Genomic DNA, 15,101 nt, shown 5'->3' with positions numbered 1-15,101 from the left:
TTATGTCTACTGGCATTTTTTTCACTTTTTCTTTAAACCTTGGGTGGATTTTTTCAAAGACAACCACTTCGATTTTTTTCAAAACCGCCCCCCCCCCCCGGGATGTCAATGCTCCAAGCCGTATGGCCTGCTATTCCGCGCGCCCGGGGTTTCTAAGCGAATAGCGCCCCCAACGATTACATGTATATTCAAACACAGGGGTCAAAGGCTAAGTGTGCTGAGTAGTCTCGACTGTCAAGCTGTCTGACGACGGTGCAAAATACTGTCACTCTACTGTCATTTCCAGCCATCAATTACGTTTCTGCAACATTTTCTTTTACGATTGTTCGTTCTGCAGGAATCATAGTTCTAAGATGGAATCGACGGGAGTGTCCAGCAATGACAACAGTACTCCAGTACAGCAGGATCAAATGCACCACAAAACAAAGAGAAACACTGACAGTACTCGTGCTACTGCTAGTACCAGTACTGGCTATGACTGTGACGTTCTCTTCAGTCCTAAAGGTATGATCATACCATGGAGGTAGCAGAGAACGTATTTACTCCATAGTGTATGTTAAGCCCGATAGGAATCTGTAATGTTATATGGAGGACTACGGAATATGTCTGTAAAATATTTGTTTGTGGTTGTAATGGCTTGCAATGCTGTACCTGTATAGGCTGTAAAAAATAGGCTGTATAGCTAGCAGTAACTGCTATTAATGCGCGAAGAATGTAATTTAAATTAAGCAATATTCCATGGAAGGCTGTAATTTGACTTTATATAGCCTGTAATTTGGCTAAGGCAGATCTATTTTGGAATCATTGTCAACTGTTTTCTTTATGTGTGCGATGCATCCTGGTTCAAATCATTTCAAAATGGCTGCTCAAGAGTACAGCATCCATGCAGGTCGGCTGTTAAAAAGTTGAGATTTCTACCGGCAGATTTTTGAGACTTCTTAATTCAGTTTCAGAGACCAGCACACAACAGTAAATTAGAATAGATTAGTATGTTGGGTATTTCTGTGTAAAAACGTTGATTTGAAGTTCTGCACATCATCAACAGACAGTTAGACTGGTCAGCATTTTGCCCTGTGTGGGTCCATGAGGAACTTATGCTCAATCATGTAGCCTGCAGATGCTAACAAAACGATATCCAAGCAAGACCCTAGTCACAACGTTTTGATATCCTCACTACGAACACTACATTTAATATGTACAAGGAAAGTGAAGAGTGCGTTCTACCACCGTCCCTCAAGGGACGGTGGTTCTACATACCACAGTGTTTACACAAAACATTTTAATGCCACACAGTTCAAATTATCGCCAAAAATTTCTGTCGCCTTGATGAACATTACCAGATTTCAGTTACTCTGACTTTGGTGGGTTGTACGTACACTACTATTGAGTTTCCTAATCGTCAGATGATTCATAAAAGCTGATGTAATTGTGATGGCTATATAAAAAGCAATCTTTCTCTGCCGATATATGTGATAGTAATAGGCTGCTATCATGTAGTTTGCTGTTTTGTGAGCTGTGAAGACTAGGGTGTACTCATTTAAATATGTTGCCCCTGAGTTGACCTCAAACCAGCCATGGTTGAACCACAATATGCAGGTGTTATAAGCAGACAGCCGCTGAGATACAGCTTTTGGATACAGCCACCACAGGGGTGTATTATTTGTCATCATGACAGCCTTGAACCAGTCCCAGTGAACCAAGTATAGGTACACAGCAAGAGAACAGCCATTATACAGCATTTTGATACAGCTATTATACAGAGTCTTGATACAGCCACAGTTCAGCAAGCACATTTTGGGCTAAATGTAGTGAATGAAAGATATTTACCTGGAGACGCAGCCTTGAATATGAAGTTGGACCTTGAAGTTGGCCTGATAGTGGCCACACTGTAGCCACACAACACAGCGTTAATGCACCTGTAGTCCAGCAAATGTATTTTAACTTCAGAGAACTAAACATGTATTTTAAATTGAAACATTTTGTGTCTTTCCAGAATGTTCTGCAATTTGTAAAGCTGCAAGACGCCTTGACCAACTACATGAGTTTGGAACAGCATTTGAAATTCTTTCAAACATCCTGTGTCTGAAATATCAGTACAACACATTTTCAGTGACAGGTGAGGTGTCTTATGTTCTTATTATCTACTGGTATCCTTGTACATGTAGCATGAACATATAGTGTAGCTGGCAGTTAAAGCTCCATAAGCTGTATCTTGTGGCTATTTTTTCAGAACTTTTGTTTTGTGGTTTCCCTACACTTTCTGCATTGAATCTCTAAACTGTAACTTAATGCCAAGTATTTAACATATCAACACAACCTATATGAGTATAATCTCTATTGTTTTTGTTGAAAATTGTATTCAAGTCCGGACTAGAATTCATTTGTAAACAATAAACAATGATCACTACACACATACAAGCTGTGTTGACAAAGAGAATACTTGAAATTTCAGCATGACAATCGGATTGGGTCAGACACGGTAGTTGATATACAGAAGCAGAATAGTGAAAAACTTGCTACAAGTTACAGCTTATGTCCCTTTAAGCAAGCCTCGCAGATTTTGCTGTTTCTGCTGTACTGGCGTAAAAATTTGTGAGTGCACTTCAAGTTCAAGAGAGCATGGCTAACTTTTACCCACTGTTACTGGATGTTGTTGCATATACTGGTACATGTAACATGATAGCCGTTGATATTCGATGGTGTCAGTCATTTCTATGCATTGTACGGACCCTGCTGTGTGTGTATATATGTATGTACTGTACCTGCTGTGTATATATGTATGTATACCGCGCCACTGCAAAATCTCAAGAATCATTTACAACATATGCACATGACACTCTGGTATTTTGAGTGACATTTGACAGATCACATTTAAGGTGGTTGGAAAGGCTATTTTTGCACCAATTCTTTTCTCAGAGTTAATGTCAAGTTTCAAGTGTTAGAATCACACATTTACTTAGTTCAAATTTTCAGGATAACTCCCTTAGTTGATATTTTCTCCAAAGAATATAAAAATTGTATTTTTGCAGCCATGATTTTGAAATATGACACCAGTAAATATTAAAATTTAATTTTTCATATATTTTTTTACATATTGAATTTAATAATAATTGGATAGTATTAATATTACCAAAGTAGTTATAAATATGTTGACACTATTAATTGTAAGATTTGTACGGCAGGAGTTGTAAATCAAATTTGTTTTTATGATTTTACATGGGTTTATATATCAAAAAATTATTAAAAATTCTTTCAAATTTCAAAATGTGATTTTTCAAAAAGTACTTCAAATACAGGAAAATTGTGCCATACAAATCTTATCTGTAATCTTGTTAATAGGCTGTAAAAATTCCATGTCCATATCACATTTCAAAGTTGGATTAAATTGGTATACAGTTATGTAGGAAAACTGTTATTCTGTCAAAAATGTTGAAAACAAGCCATATTTGCACCCCTCTTTTGAAGTCATAGAGCAGTTTTTTGGTTAATCTCACTTTTGACACCTTTTTGACACTCAAAGAATCTAAAAATGCATTTTACAATAGCAGTCACTCACTCTGAATGCCAGCACCGCCTTGTCAAACTTTCCTGAAAAACAGCAAATAATGACTTTCCCTTTTCAAACATTTTATTAAAAGCTAGGGACCTCTACCATAGTCAATACACTAAGGACTCCCCAACTTCTTCTTATTTGGTCAGTTTTTCAGAAGTTTTAACAGGCTATAACTCTGCAATGCCTTTGTGCCCAAATGTCTAGTTTTTTTTATTCCACAGAGAATGTTGACTACTTTTATATTTTAATAGTTTTGTTGAAATTTATAACTGACGCTCTAGCCTTTCCACCACCTTAATCAAATTAGCTAGCTTAATCCTTTGAGGTTTCAGTCCTAAACCTGTACATATATAAGGGTAGCTCTAGTGATCTAGAAACATACCAGAAAGTCAGGCCAGAAAGGGTTGATGTAGAAGTAAGCAACAATGAAAGGTTTCAAAAATCATACTCGGAAACTGATAATCTTTTATTTGTGTTCACGTTTGTTTGAATTTCATACTCAATCTACATTCTAAAAATATCCAATAAAGTGATAAATTACATGTTCTTCAATTCTCATCCTAGATTCATTGTTTCAATGATATGGTGACATATGTTATTATTTACTTTTGCCCCTTTGTCACACAATAGCCTAATACAATGTACATGTAGATAAATATGAACACAAGAAAATGTCAATGCAAAAAATCACCTTAGTCATGATAATTGTAAAGGTGAATTTTCTGGCAGCAGCCAATCAGGTCATGTTTTTAACCCTTACCCCCAGTTCCCTGTATACAGGTCCAACTTTACCATAGAAACAATTGATTTGGGACAAACCATGGTGGTGAAAGGGTTAAATGCAGTGCTACAATCCATAATACAGTGCCGGTCGTAACGTCTTTGCTATTGGTCGGCTGTTCTGGTCTCATGCATGAGATTTGAAGGCGATCTTCTTTGGCAGCAGTTCAGATGAAGTGACTATCTGCTAATTTGAACAGCATAGAACAAACAAAGATGGAAACGCTGCCATCTGTACATCTGATTTTAATCAGATTTAGTCCAACCGCAGTCCCTACACACAACCATGCTCCAATATAAGATATCAAGCATGCCCCCCCCCCCTCTAGCAGAATGTAAGAATCTATAAAAATGATGACGAATCAGAATATGCATCAACACAGATTGTGATCCTAATGGGGTGCCATACTGTGGACTCTAATTTAATTCAAACTCTACTCTTTTCAACAGAAGCACTGTAACTTTTACCATATTGCCTTTTTTACCGACAGCAATGCCAAGATTCTGTTCTTGTAAAATATAATGCTTGACATTTTAAACTCTATTACATTCTCAACATCAGTGGCATGCATCCTTGAATGTCAATAAGCAGAGAAGATTGCATGAGTGAGTGAAACATTTTGTGTACATGTTGAAATTGTATTTAATCATCAGTAATCTCAATTATTGCCTGCCACTGCTACAGAGGCATAATGTTAGTGTACATGTAGTTAAGGTAAGGTGTTCATTCTCAGTGACGCCTGTGTTTAACCCTTTCACCACTATGGTTTGAACCAATCCCATTGTTTTCTGGGGCAAATTTGGCCCTTCAGAGAGGGAAATGGGGGTTAAAGGGTTAAAATGGTGAACACTCTTTAAGGTGTCAAGATTTTTATTTGTAAAATTATATGTACCGGTATATGTATTTGTCATTTCTGTGTATGGGAATATCATTCATTTTTCATAATTAAATGATCAAGTCTTGTAAAAAATTGTCATGTGGGCTTTGGCATCAACTATTCTTGTAATCAACCTGATGCAGTCACCAGTCTGTTAAGATCTCTCTGTTTGTCAATTCCCATCAGGCGCTTTAAATAAAATTCTTTGTTTGCCGTCCACGTGCTGGTAGGTTTTCAGAGAAAATTAGGAAAACAAGCACGAAGTTAACACTATTACAAATAAAAATATTCTTTCTCCGAAGGAACCAAACAAAAACTGAGCTTTTGTTAATGCAATTTTTGTTTTTGTCTGTGTTTGTTTTTTCCCTGGCTGGCTGGTAGTTTTTCAAAAACCCAAGGACGGAAAACAAAGAATTTTCTTTAAATGACCTGAGCAGTTATCATGAAAATTGATATTCTTCAGTCCTGTCATGATTGTACCTTTTTTTTTAGAATTGATATTACAATGCACCTTTTTGTACCCTTCTTTCTCATAACAGGTGTAACAACAATAATACAGAGTCTTGTTCACTATGGTCTTATTACCTTGGAATGTGGTGGACCCAACAGAGAAAATAACAAGGGGGATATGCCACAACACGACCTTGATCATGGTTTTAACCAATCCACAGCACAGAAATATTCCTCCTGTTTGTCAGAGAGCCATTCTGATAATGATGGTTGTCAGTTACAAGACGTACAAGTGCACAGTCATGAGAGCCAGGAGTGTGACGGGGATGACGGAAAAATGAGGATTGTGGAGGATTGCCCATTGCAGTCTGAGGAGTCTTGTTCCTACTCAGAAAGCGTTACAACTTTAGTTTGGAAATACGAACCAAATGACGACGTTTTGATGTACACAGACGTTAATAGCGGACTATTTGAATGCAAGGGTTGTGCTGAAATATTCACCGAAAAGGACAATCTGAGAAGACACAGATTGACATGTTCAGGCGTCAGAAGACATGAATGCAATGAATGCGGTAAAACATTCTCAACGCAGGGCAGTCTCAGGAGACACGTGTTGATCCATGCAGATGTCAGACCACATAAATGCGATGAGTGTGGTAAAATGTTTTCGCAGAAGGGCAATCTGGAGCAGCATAGATTGATCCATTCAGGTCTGAAACCATATCAATGCAACGAGTGTGATAAAAAATTCACACATAAGCAGAGTTTGATGGTGCACGTAGTGATCCACTCAGGCCTCAGACCATACAAATGTGAAGAGTGTGGTAAAACATTTGTTCGGAAGAGCGGTCTCAGAAAACACAGTGTAGTCCATTTGGGCGTCAAACCGCATGAATGCGAAGTTTGTAGTAGGCCGTTTGCAACCAAGAAGACTCTTAAGGTGCATATGCAGACCCATTCAAACATCAAACCACATGAATGCGAAGACTGTGGAAAACGATTCACACAAAAATACACATTGAACAAACATAGATTGATGCATTCAGGCGACAAACCACATGAATGCGAAGTTTGTAAAAAGACATTTGCAGTGATGGGTAATCTGAAGAAACACATGGTCATCCATTCAAATGTCAGGCCACATGTATGCAAAGAATGTGGCAGAGGATTTACACAAAAGAGTAGTCTTAAAACACATATGATGATGCACTCAAATATCAGACCATACGTATGTGAAGTGTGCGGCAAAGGATTTATCCTAAAGTATAGACACATGAAACTACATTGACCCATGCTGGCATCTACCTACACAGATGCGAAGATTGTGGTAAAACATTCACAGAAAAGAGCTCTCTTAATAGTCACAGATTGATTCATTTAGGTATCAGACCACATAAATGTGAGGTGTGCGGTAAAGCATTCAGGCAAAAGAGCAGTCTTAAGGCACACACTGTGGTCCACACAGGTGTCAGACCACATGAATGCGCAGTTTGTAGTAAGAAGTTTTCACTAAAAAGTAATCTTATGGCCCATATACCGACACACGCGCGCATCAAACCGCATAAATGCAAAGAGTGTGGTAAAGGATTTTCACATAAAAGCAGTCTTAGGATGCACAGTTCAATCCATTCGTGTGTCAGCCCATATGAATGCAAGGTTTGTAACCGGACATTTGCACACAAGAGAGCCCTCAAGAAACATTTGCTGACCCATCCGCATATCAGGCCTCATAAATGTGACGTGTGCGATAAGACATTTAGACTGAAAGGAAATTATATCAGACACAGATTGGTGCATTCTGGTGCCAGACCGTATGAATGCGAAGTTTGTAACATGACATTTGCACACAAGAGCACACTGAAGACACATACACTGATCCACTCCAATATCAGACCATATAAATGCAAAGAGTGTGGTAAAACATTCATACAAAGGAGCAGTCTTGCAAAGCACAAATTGAATCACTCGGAATTCAGACTGCATGAAAACACGTATTTGGATCCTCTCAAATGAGCTTCACATGTTAGAATACAATGTGATAAACTTTTTCAAAATCCACTGACATGTTTTAAAGGGAGACTGTTGTCGGAAATGTGCGTGTGTGATTTTCTTGTTTACAAACAATGTATTTCATGCATGATATCTAGATACATCACTAAACATACCGTACATACGACATTTAAATTTTACAATTTTCATTGTTAGCATACATATTTTATGTGTGCAATGATACTTGTTTTATTGTAAATTAAATGGGGCGGGTTCGAGGCTGTGTTTGATATCGTGGAAACGAGGCTACCCTTGGATATCAATTGTTAGCTTTGACCCTCAAGCGTTCACACATACATAGAACTTTGTCCACAAGCTATTGTTCCCGCTGAGCTGACGAACCATTCATAATTTACAACAATGGGAGACACCGAACAAACTTTCCAAGTGGTGCGAGGCAGCAGGCCTTACAGAAGACACATTCAGGATACTAACGGCACAGGCCATCCCATCGACGGACGTACTCAAATGCCTTAGCGACGAAGACATCATCGTTCTTGAATTGCCTATCGGTCAACGCGGAATACTCCGCCACGCACGGACCAACTTATGCGCAAACCCAGCTCCTCCGGATCCCCAGCAACAGGCAACTCCGGACCAACCTGCACTGTAGGTCCGGTGGCGGCACCAGAAGTGACTACGAAGTCCCTGGCCAAAAGTAGCGACTTGAACGCCCTTCTGGAAGAGCTAGGTGAGAGCGCGCTCAAGGACATCATATCAGACCCTGTGCTCTCCCTGGCCTTTCGAAATTGTTAGTAAATTTACGAATTGGGTTCAAAAAATATTAGTAAGCACAAATTATGTTATTCTGAACCCATCAACTTTCAACAAGCACTTCTGATACTCAATAGATGATTTTAAGGGGATAGAAATGATGAATGATTTCATTATAGACAAAAGAAATGAAAAATCCCTTTTTAGTTTTTTTGACGATGAACACTCATATTTTGATACGCATTTTTAAAAGATTTATTGAATAACACAGTACATCATGGGTCATGAATGTTTGTAACATTGAAATTTCTTCCTTGTTTCAATAAAGTGTGTAATTTTGGTCAACGGCCAATGAATGTTATTCAATTACTCTATCTTTATTACACAACATAACATGTTCAAGTATATTGTGACACAAATCATAACTCCCTTTGTGTGTGTAGTCAGTGGTTGATGATTATATATATTAATTTATGAAGCGGTCATTAATATTATCAAATATTATCAGTGTTTGCACAAGTTTTAGAAGCTATAAAATCTGTCCCCTGTTTTCATATTTGGAAAGCTCTGTTACTTTGAAAGTATGCACGTCATCCATAGGTACTAGGTGGTGCCTCTATAGCTGCAGTCATTATGCCATGTTCATCTCAAATTCTTTTTAAACAACCACTGATCAGAACATTTGGCTGTCTGTAGTTTCGCACAAATTTTGTCTCATCTCAATCAAATTTAAGTACGCAAACTGAGACTGGTGATCCTGCTAATGTTTTCTTAGAGACAGTTACACTTTTAAAACGCTGCAGATGATCGTCATTTATTTTTTTGTTTGGATAAACTTTTTGGTCATGGGACTGTGCACAGCATTTTCTCTGGATCATAGAAAACTATCAGTATTCATAACATTTGCTGAGACAGTTTCGAAGGAAACCTATTAAAATTGGCAAGCTGACTGAAAAATTCAATTTGCAGATCGTCAAATGACAAATCTATGACATCTAAGATTTCCGGCTCGCTTCCACCTCCATGCACAGAAAAACACTTTGCAGTACATGTTCAACCATGCGCGGTCCGGACTGCAGTTCTGCTGTAGTTTGACTGTCTTTCAGGCTGACTGTTCTTGATCTCTTCTAGCTCGGCGGTTTCATTGTTTCGTATTTTTTTCATATCAGTTGCCGTTTTTATGCCCAACTTTCTTTCCCAACTGGATACTATCAATCCAAAGTATTTGTAACTGCCCGCTTCCCTCGATCCGCTTCAACAGTCCATTCGGAAAGTTGACAGCATGTGAGTATTTGGGTGTCTCGAAACTACCGTAATGGGGTGCATGACACACCACTATGAGATTACAAGACCCGGGGATCTTGAAACCTTTTCGCGCATGCTCATGTTATCAAAGGTCAAAGTCCAAAGCCAGCTATCACCATGTGTCGATGCGCCGATGATAGGGGCAGCGTTGGTTTTGAAAGACGAGATATGACAGTATTTCCCCGGAATTCACAATCTTGACCGAAAATCAGGCTTCAAAAATAACAAAATCGTTCGTAAATGGCCGATCGGGCATTCATTTTTTTTCGTAAATTTTCATTTTTGTTCGTAATTTACGAAAGTTACGAGCGACAGCGAGAGCACAGAGACCAGCATATCAAGCGTACCAACGACCAGAGTCCTATGAAAGGTGAGCGTAAACCGTTACTCATTTCGGACTTTATTACCACCAAAAACGGTTTGCTTGACACAACTGACAGGGACATGAAACAAATAATGCGAAAAACCAAGCAGAGACCACAACCGAGCCAAGTTTCCCTCCCTTAGTGGATATCGGCCAACGCCAGCATCTTCAAGACATTAATTAACCGTGGTATGTCTTCGACACATAAGACTACCTCGATCATACAATAAACATTGGGGATTATGCGCAATCCTTCACATCTGCTTCAGTTCTGCGATATGATCATGAGTGTCGAAAAAAGCAAGCGGCGGATTCAATCACATAGGGCTCTGTCGACCTGCACCTTTCCTTGTATCATCTAGATAAATGAGACACTACTCCTCATACAAAAGGAAACACTTCCAAGAAACCAACAAAAGGCTGACATTACGACTCAAATGGCAAGGAGATTTGTTTCGACTTCCAAAATCAAGCAGGCTGCCAACGGCCATCCTGTCGCTTCACGCACGTGTGCATTGAGGAGGGCTTTCACAAAGACCACCAACAGTATTGCCACCAAGCCTTCCGGAGCAACAACTCCAACAGCCAAGCATAGCATAAGGTGGCTAGCCCTCTGACCGACTGCCTGACAACATGGGAAAATGAACTACAGAACGATATTGACCGCGACTTCCTTCTGCACGGCATTACCTATGACTTTGACATCATCGACCCTGGCACACCCCTCTATAAAGTCGAAAGATCCAACTATGCCTCCTGCACCGATCCGGCTTATCGCAACACGGTCAAGCGACAGATCGCCCACGAAATCGCCGCCGGCAACTACAGAATTACCGCTAAACAACCGTGAATCGTCAGCAGCTTAGGCGCCATACCTAAGAAAGACTCAAATAAAGTTTGACTCATCCAGGACTGCAACCTGCCCGTCAATAAAAGCGTCAACTCATAGGCGTCAACCACTCCCTTCAAATACGAAACGATAGATAACGCCGTCACAGCGTGCAAACCTGGCTTACCGCCATGTACCCATAAGCGCAGACTCTCAGCGTGCTACAGGTCTCAGTTACTGCTTCGCAGGACATGAATCATGGACCCACATGGTTGACATGAGACTGCCCTTCGGGCAGCAAAAAGCCCGGAAATTTTCACTCGCATTACCAGGAGTATCACTAGAATGATGTGCAGAAAAGGATACCAAGTTGTGATAGTGTACCTCGACGATTCCCTAATAATTGCGGACTCCAAACTGGAATGTGAGCAAACATTCCTGGCGTTACTACAACTGTTACAACAACTCGGTTTCACTATTAATTGGGAGAAAGTGATCGCACCCACCCTAAGCCTCACTCTCCTTGGCATTCAAATAAATATGCACAACCGCACATTGTCCTTAGACAGAAGCAAACTGAAGGACCTCAGCAGTCTCCTTACACTCTGGCTGCCCAAACGGCGGGCAACCAAACGCGATCTTCAGCAACTAGTCGGCAAACTCAACTGGGCGGCACTAGTTATCCGCGGCGGTCGCACATTTCTGCGACGTCTCATCGATTTGACTAACTCTGTTTCACGTCAATCACACCATATACGCCTAAACAAGCAAGCGCGAGCCGATATCAGCTGGTGGGCAAATCTGAGCAAAACGTTCAATGGTACGGCATTCTTCATCGAGAAAACACCGTTGCCCCAACAGATCTTCACCACCGACGCGTGCTCTACGGCAGGAGCGGGCATTTACGTGAACGACTGGTTTTTATATGTGATGGTCCACGGACCACCCCACAATTGCAGACGCACATATCAACTTGCAAGAACTCTACACAATACTGCTCGCTTGCAAGCGGTGGCATCACTTCTGGGACCAGCGCCACGTCGTAGTATATACGGACAATACTACCACCATGTATATGATCAACTCCGGCACTCCCGCAATACTAAAGCCATGACCTGGCTTCGCGAACTGTTCTGGCTCTCGGCCCTTTCGAATTTCTATATTACAGCAAGATACGTCAACACTAAAGTTAATCTTGCACAAAGTTAAACATTACTTCAAGGCCGTGGACATTCTCCACACTCATGCACTTCACCCATTACACAACTGGCATTATCACATGACCGATGATTCCTACTCTCTGTTACTACAGGGCCTCTACACCTTATTATTATTATTATTATTACTTTGTTATTGTTGTTGTTTAGTGCTAGAGTAGCCAACGGTTAACTTTCATCAATTTCCAACGTACACTAGATATAGTGTTTTTAGTTGTAGGAGTACCTGGCAACCTTTGAGCAGAGTTCCGATGACAGCCTCCCTTTAATCCATTTAGGTCTGAAAACCAATCTGTAATGGCTGGTGAAAATAGTTTATGGTGAAGGACACTCTCCTGATATTTGTACATTTCTACTTCTTACAAATTATGCCATGTGATTAAGGGGTTTAGTTGGTACAGGGCCATAGACCTATGTCATACATATCATACATGTATATTGGTTTCACAATGCAATGCAATATGGCCGCCTAGTGGTAATTTTGTTACCATATTTTCATGTCAGGAGCCATAAATCAGACATATTTCAACCAATATCATTCAAAGTTGGTGCAAGGACATTGACCTAAGTCATACATATGCACATCAATGTTTTTCATGATATGATCCAATATGGCTGAAGGCGGCCATTTGGTAATGTGTTTTTATGTCGGGGTCATAGCTCAAGACATGTCTCAACCCATTTCATTTAAAGTTGGTACAAGAACATTGACGTACATCATAGATGTGCACATTAATTTGTTTCTGACATGATCCGATTTGGCTACCAATAATATTATTTGCAACTTTATTACATTTGTATAACATAAGAGAACTATTCATTTTGTAAAATGTGGTATTAGCTCACAAACAATTTTGCAAAACCTCAAAGAGGCACATATATTTCACTCACGGGAGTCATACCACGTTAATTGCTACCATCTCAATATTTAGTACCAATGGATATATATATATATATATATATATATATATATATATATATATATATATATATATCGTAGCATGGCTGCGCCAAATTTGATGAAACTTTGTACAGATGTTGGTCACACAGAAATCTAATAACACAATATGACATGTGTCAGTATTTTGTCATTTGCTAATTTCCTATTTGAAGAATGTTTGTAATAAGGGTAAAATACTGCAGCAAATTTGATGACACTTCGTAAAAATCTTCAGCACACAGTCCTATTATAGTGTACAAAGACTCTTAGCAATATCATGTTAATTAATTCCTAATTTTCACATTTCATGAACTTTTCTAATTTAGTGTGCTGTGTCCTGAAATACTGCATCAAATTTGATGAAATTTGGTACAGATGTTGATCTCTAACTATGATAATACCGGATGAAGACATTAAGACCAAAGAGATGTGTATCAATTTCAAAAGGGGTCAATCTCCACAGAAGCCAAAACTAGGAGGTGCAGTAATTGAAATTGTCAGATAATGTGAAATTGTCAGATAATGTTATTATCTTGGTTATACTTAGGATGATAAAGTAAAGTGGAGGGATGGGGGGAACAGATGTAATCTGTGGCAACAAAGTGTATATTTCCCAAGGAAACAACCAATTCAATGTATATAAATCTTTAGTGGCATTGTTTTATAGATCATTCATCAAAAGTATTTTTACATTTTCGTGTGGTTTGCTGGTATGGTAACTTGAATGAGAAGAACAAAAAAATGAATATGTAAAATAGTAAAACAGCTATTTGCAGCAAAGTTATAGGAGAACAACAGACCAGCCTTCCGAAATTGTTTGAGAAACATATTATATGTAAGGCTAACCCTATCTTGAATGCTAAATTTCAATAACATAGTCATGAGTTCGATCCTCTTCTGTCGAGAGCAATTGGATTTTTGAATAGAGTTAAATAGTTGTTTTTCCATTCATGTACAGTGAAACCTGTACTTAAGGACACCTGTTTAATCAGGACACCTCTTTATTAAGGACAGATTTATCAAACCAAAAGTTGCACATTGAATAGAATCTCACCTATCTATTAAGGACACCTCTATATTAAGGACACTTTTTCCATTCTCAAAGATGTCCTTAATAGACAGGTTTCACTGTATTGTAATATCCAGTATGTTTTTAAACAATCTTTAGGAATGTTATTCTTTCGCCCGTTTGTCTTATTTGCTTTGGCTAAAATTTTTAAAGTGCTTTTACATTGTCACATTCCTGTGGTTGTATCATTTTTTGTAGTGGTATGTATTGTGTTTTTGTGTGTGACTGTTGCAATTCTAATTGCCCAAATTGGGACAATAAAGATTATATTGTATTGTACTGTATTATGAAGAGTATCATGTCAATAATTTATAATGTGCTTATTTGATGAACTTTCATAATAAGTGTGATATGTAAAGGACAGACATATGAAACATACATTGCTCAATTCAGGTGTCTGGCCGCACTAGTGCAAAGATTGTGGCAAAATATTCACAGAAAAAAGCTCTCTCAGGTGTCAGACCATATGAATTCAAAGAGTGTGGTAAGACATTCAGGCAAAGGAACAGTCTCAGAGTACACAATATGGCCCATTCAGGTGTCAAACCACATGAATGCCAAGTTTGTAATAAAACATTTGCAAGCAAGGGCAGTCTTAACACATATGCAGATTCACTCAAATATCAGACCATATGTATGCGAAGTGTACGGTAAAGGATTATTCGAAAGGACAGACAGATGAAACATACATTAACCCATTCAGGTGTCCTCCCGCACAAATGCGAAGATTGATCCATTTAGGGTATCAGACCGTATGAATGCAAAGAGTGTTGTAAAACATTCACATAAAAGAGCAGTCTTAGGACGCACAGTTTAGTACATTCAGATGTTAGACCACATGAATGCCAAGATTGTAATACAACGTTTCACTAAAGGGCAGTTGTATGGTCCATATACCGACACACTCAAACCGCAACACAGGACGACATCACTGTAAAGAGTGAGGTAAAGGA

General features: G+C 39.1%; 1 protein-coding gene across 2 annotated transcripts; it reads left to right on the top strand.

Moving 5' to 3' along the window:
• The first annotated feature begins 208 nt into the window (after window positions 1-208).
• Window positions 209-8,776, top strand: LOC139142298 (zinc finger protein OZF-like). Of its 2 annotated transcripts, XM_070712189.1 has the most exons (3): window positions 209-504; window positions 1,994-2,116; window positions 5,751-8,776. In XM_070712189.1, the coding sequence occupies exons 1-3, from the start codon at window positions 354-356 to the stop codon at window positions 6,947-6,949; spliced, it is 1,473 nt and encodes a 490-aa protein (XP_070568290.1). In that variant the 5' UTR covers window positions 209-353; the 3' UTR covers window positions 6,950-8,776. The 2 variants fall into 2 exon arrangements, with proteins under 2 accessions (XP_070568290.1, XP_070568291.1); XM_070712190.1 differs by lacking the exons at window positions 209-504; window positions 1,994-2,116 and adding an exon at window positions 4,730-4,939 and having other exon boundaries at window positions 5,751-7,087.
• The last annotated feature ends 6,325 nt before the right edge of the window (window positions 8,777-15,101 follow it).

Source organism: Ptychodera flava, chromosome 10, assembly GCF_041260155.1.
Source record: "Ptychodera flava strain L36383 chromosome 10, AS_Pfla_20210202, whole genome shotgun sequence".
NCBI classification, from domain to species: Eukaryota; Metazoa; Hemichordata; class Enteropneusta; family Ptychoderidae; genus Ptychodera; species Ptychodera flava.
The sequence above is the reverse complement of the archived record's forward strand: the minus strand, read 5'-3'. Positions and strand labels throughout refer to the sequence as shown.

Bases quoted from the DNA above. Each gene is read 5' to 3' on its own strand.
- LOC139142298 (XM_070712189.1), top strand. From the start codon at position 354: ATGGAATCGACGGGAGTGTCCAGCAATGACAACAGTACTCCAGTACAG. The intron at 505-1,993 runs GTATGATCATAC...GTGTCTTTCCAG, and splicing joins CGTTCTCTTCAGTCCTAAAG to AATGTTCTGCAATTTGTAAA. The intron at 2,117-5,750 runs GTGAGGTGTCTT...TTCTCATAACAG, and splicing joins CAACACATTTTCAGTGACAG to GTGTAACAACAATAATACAG.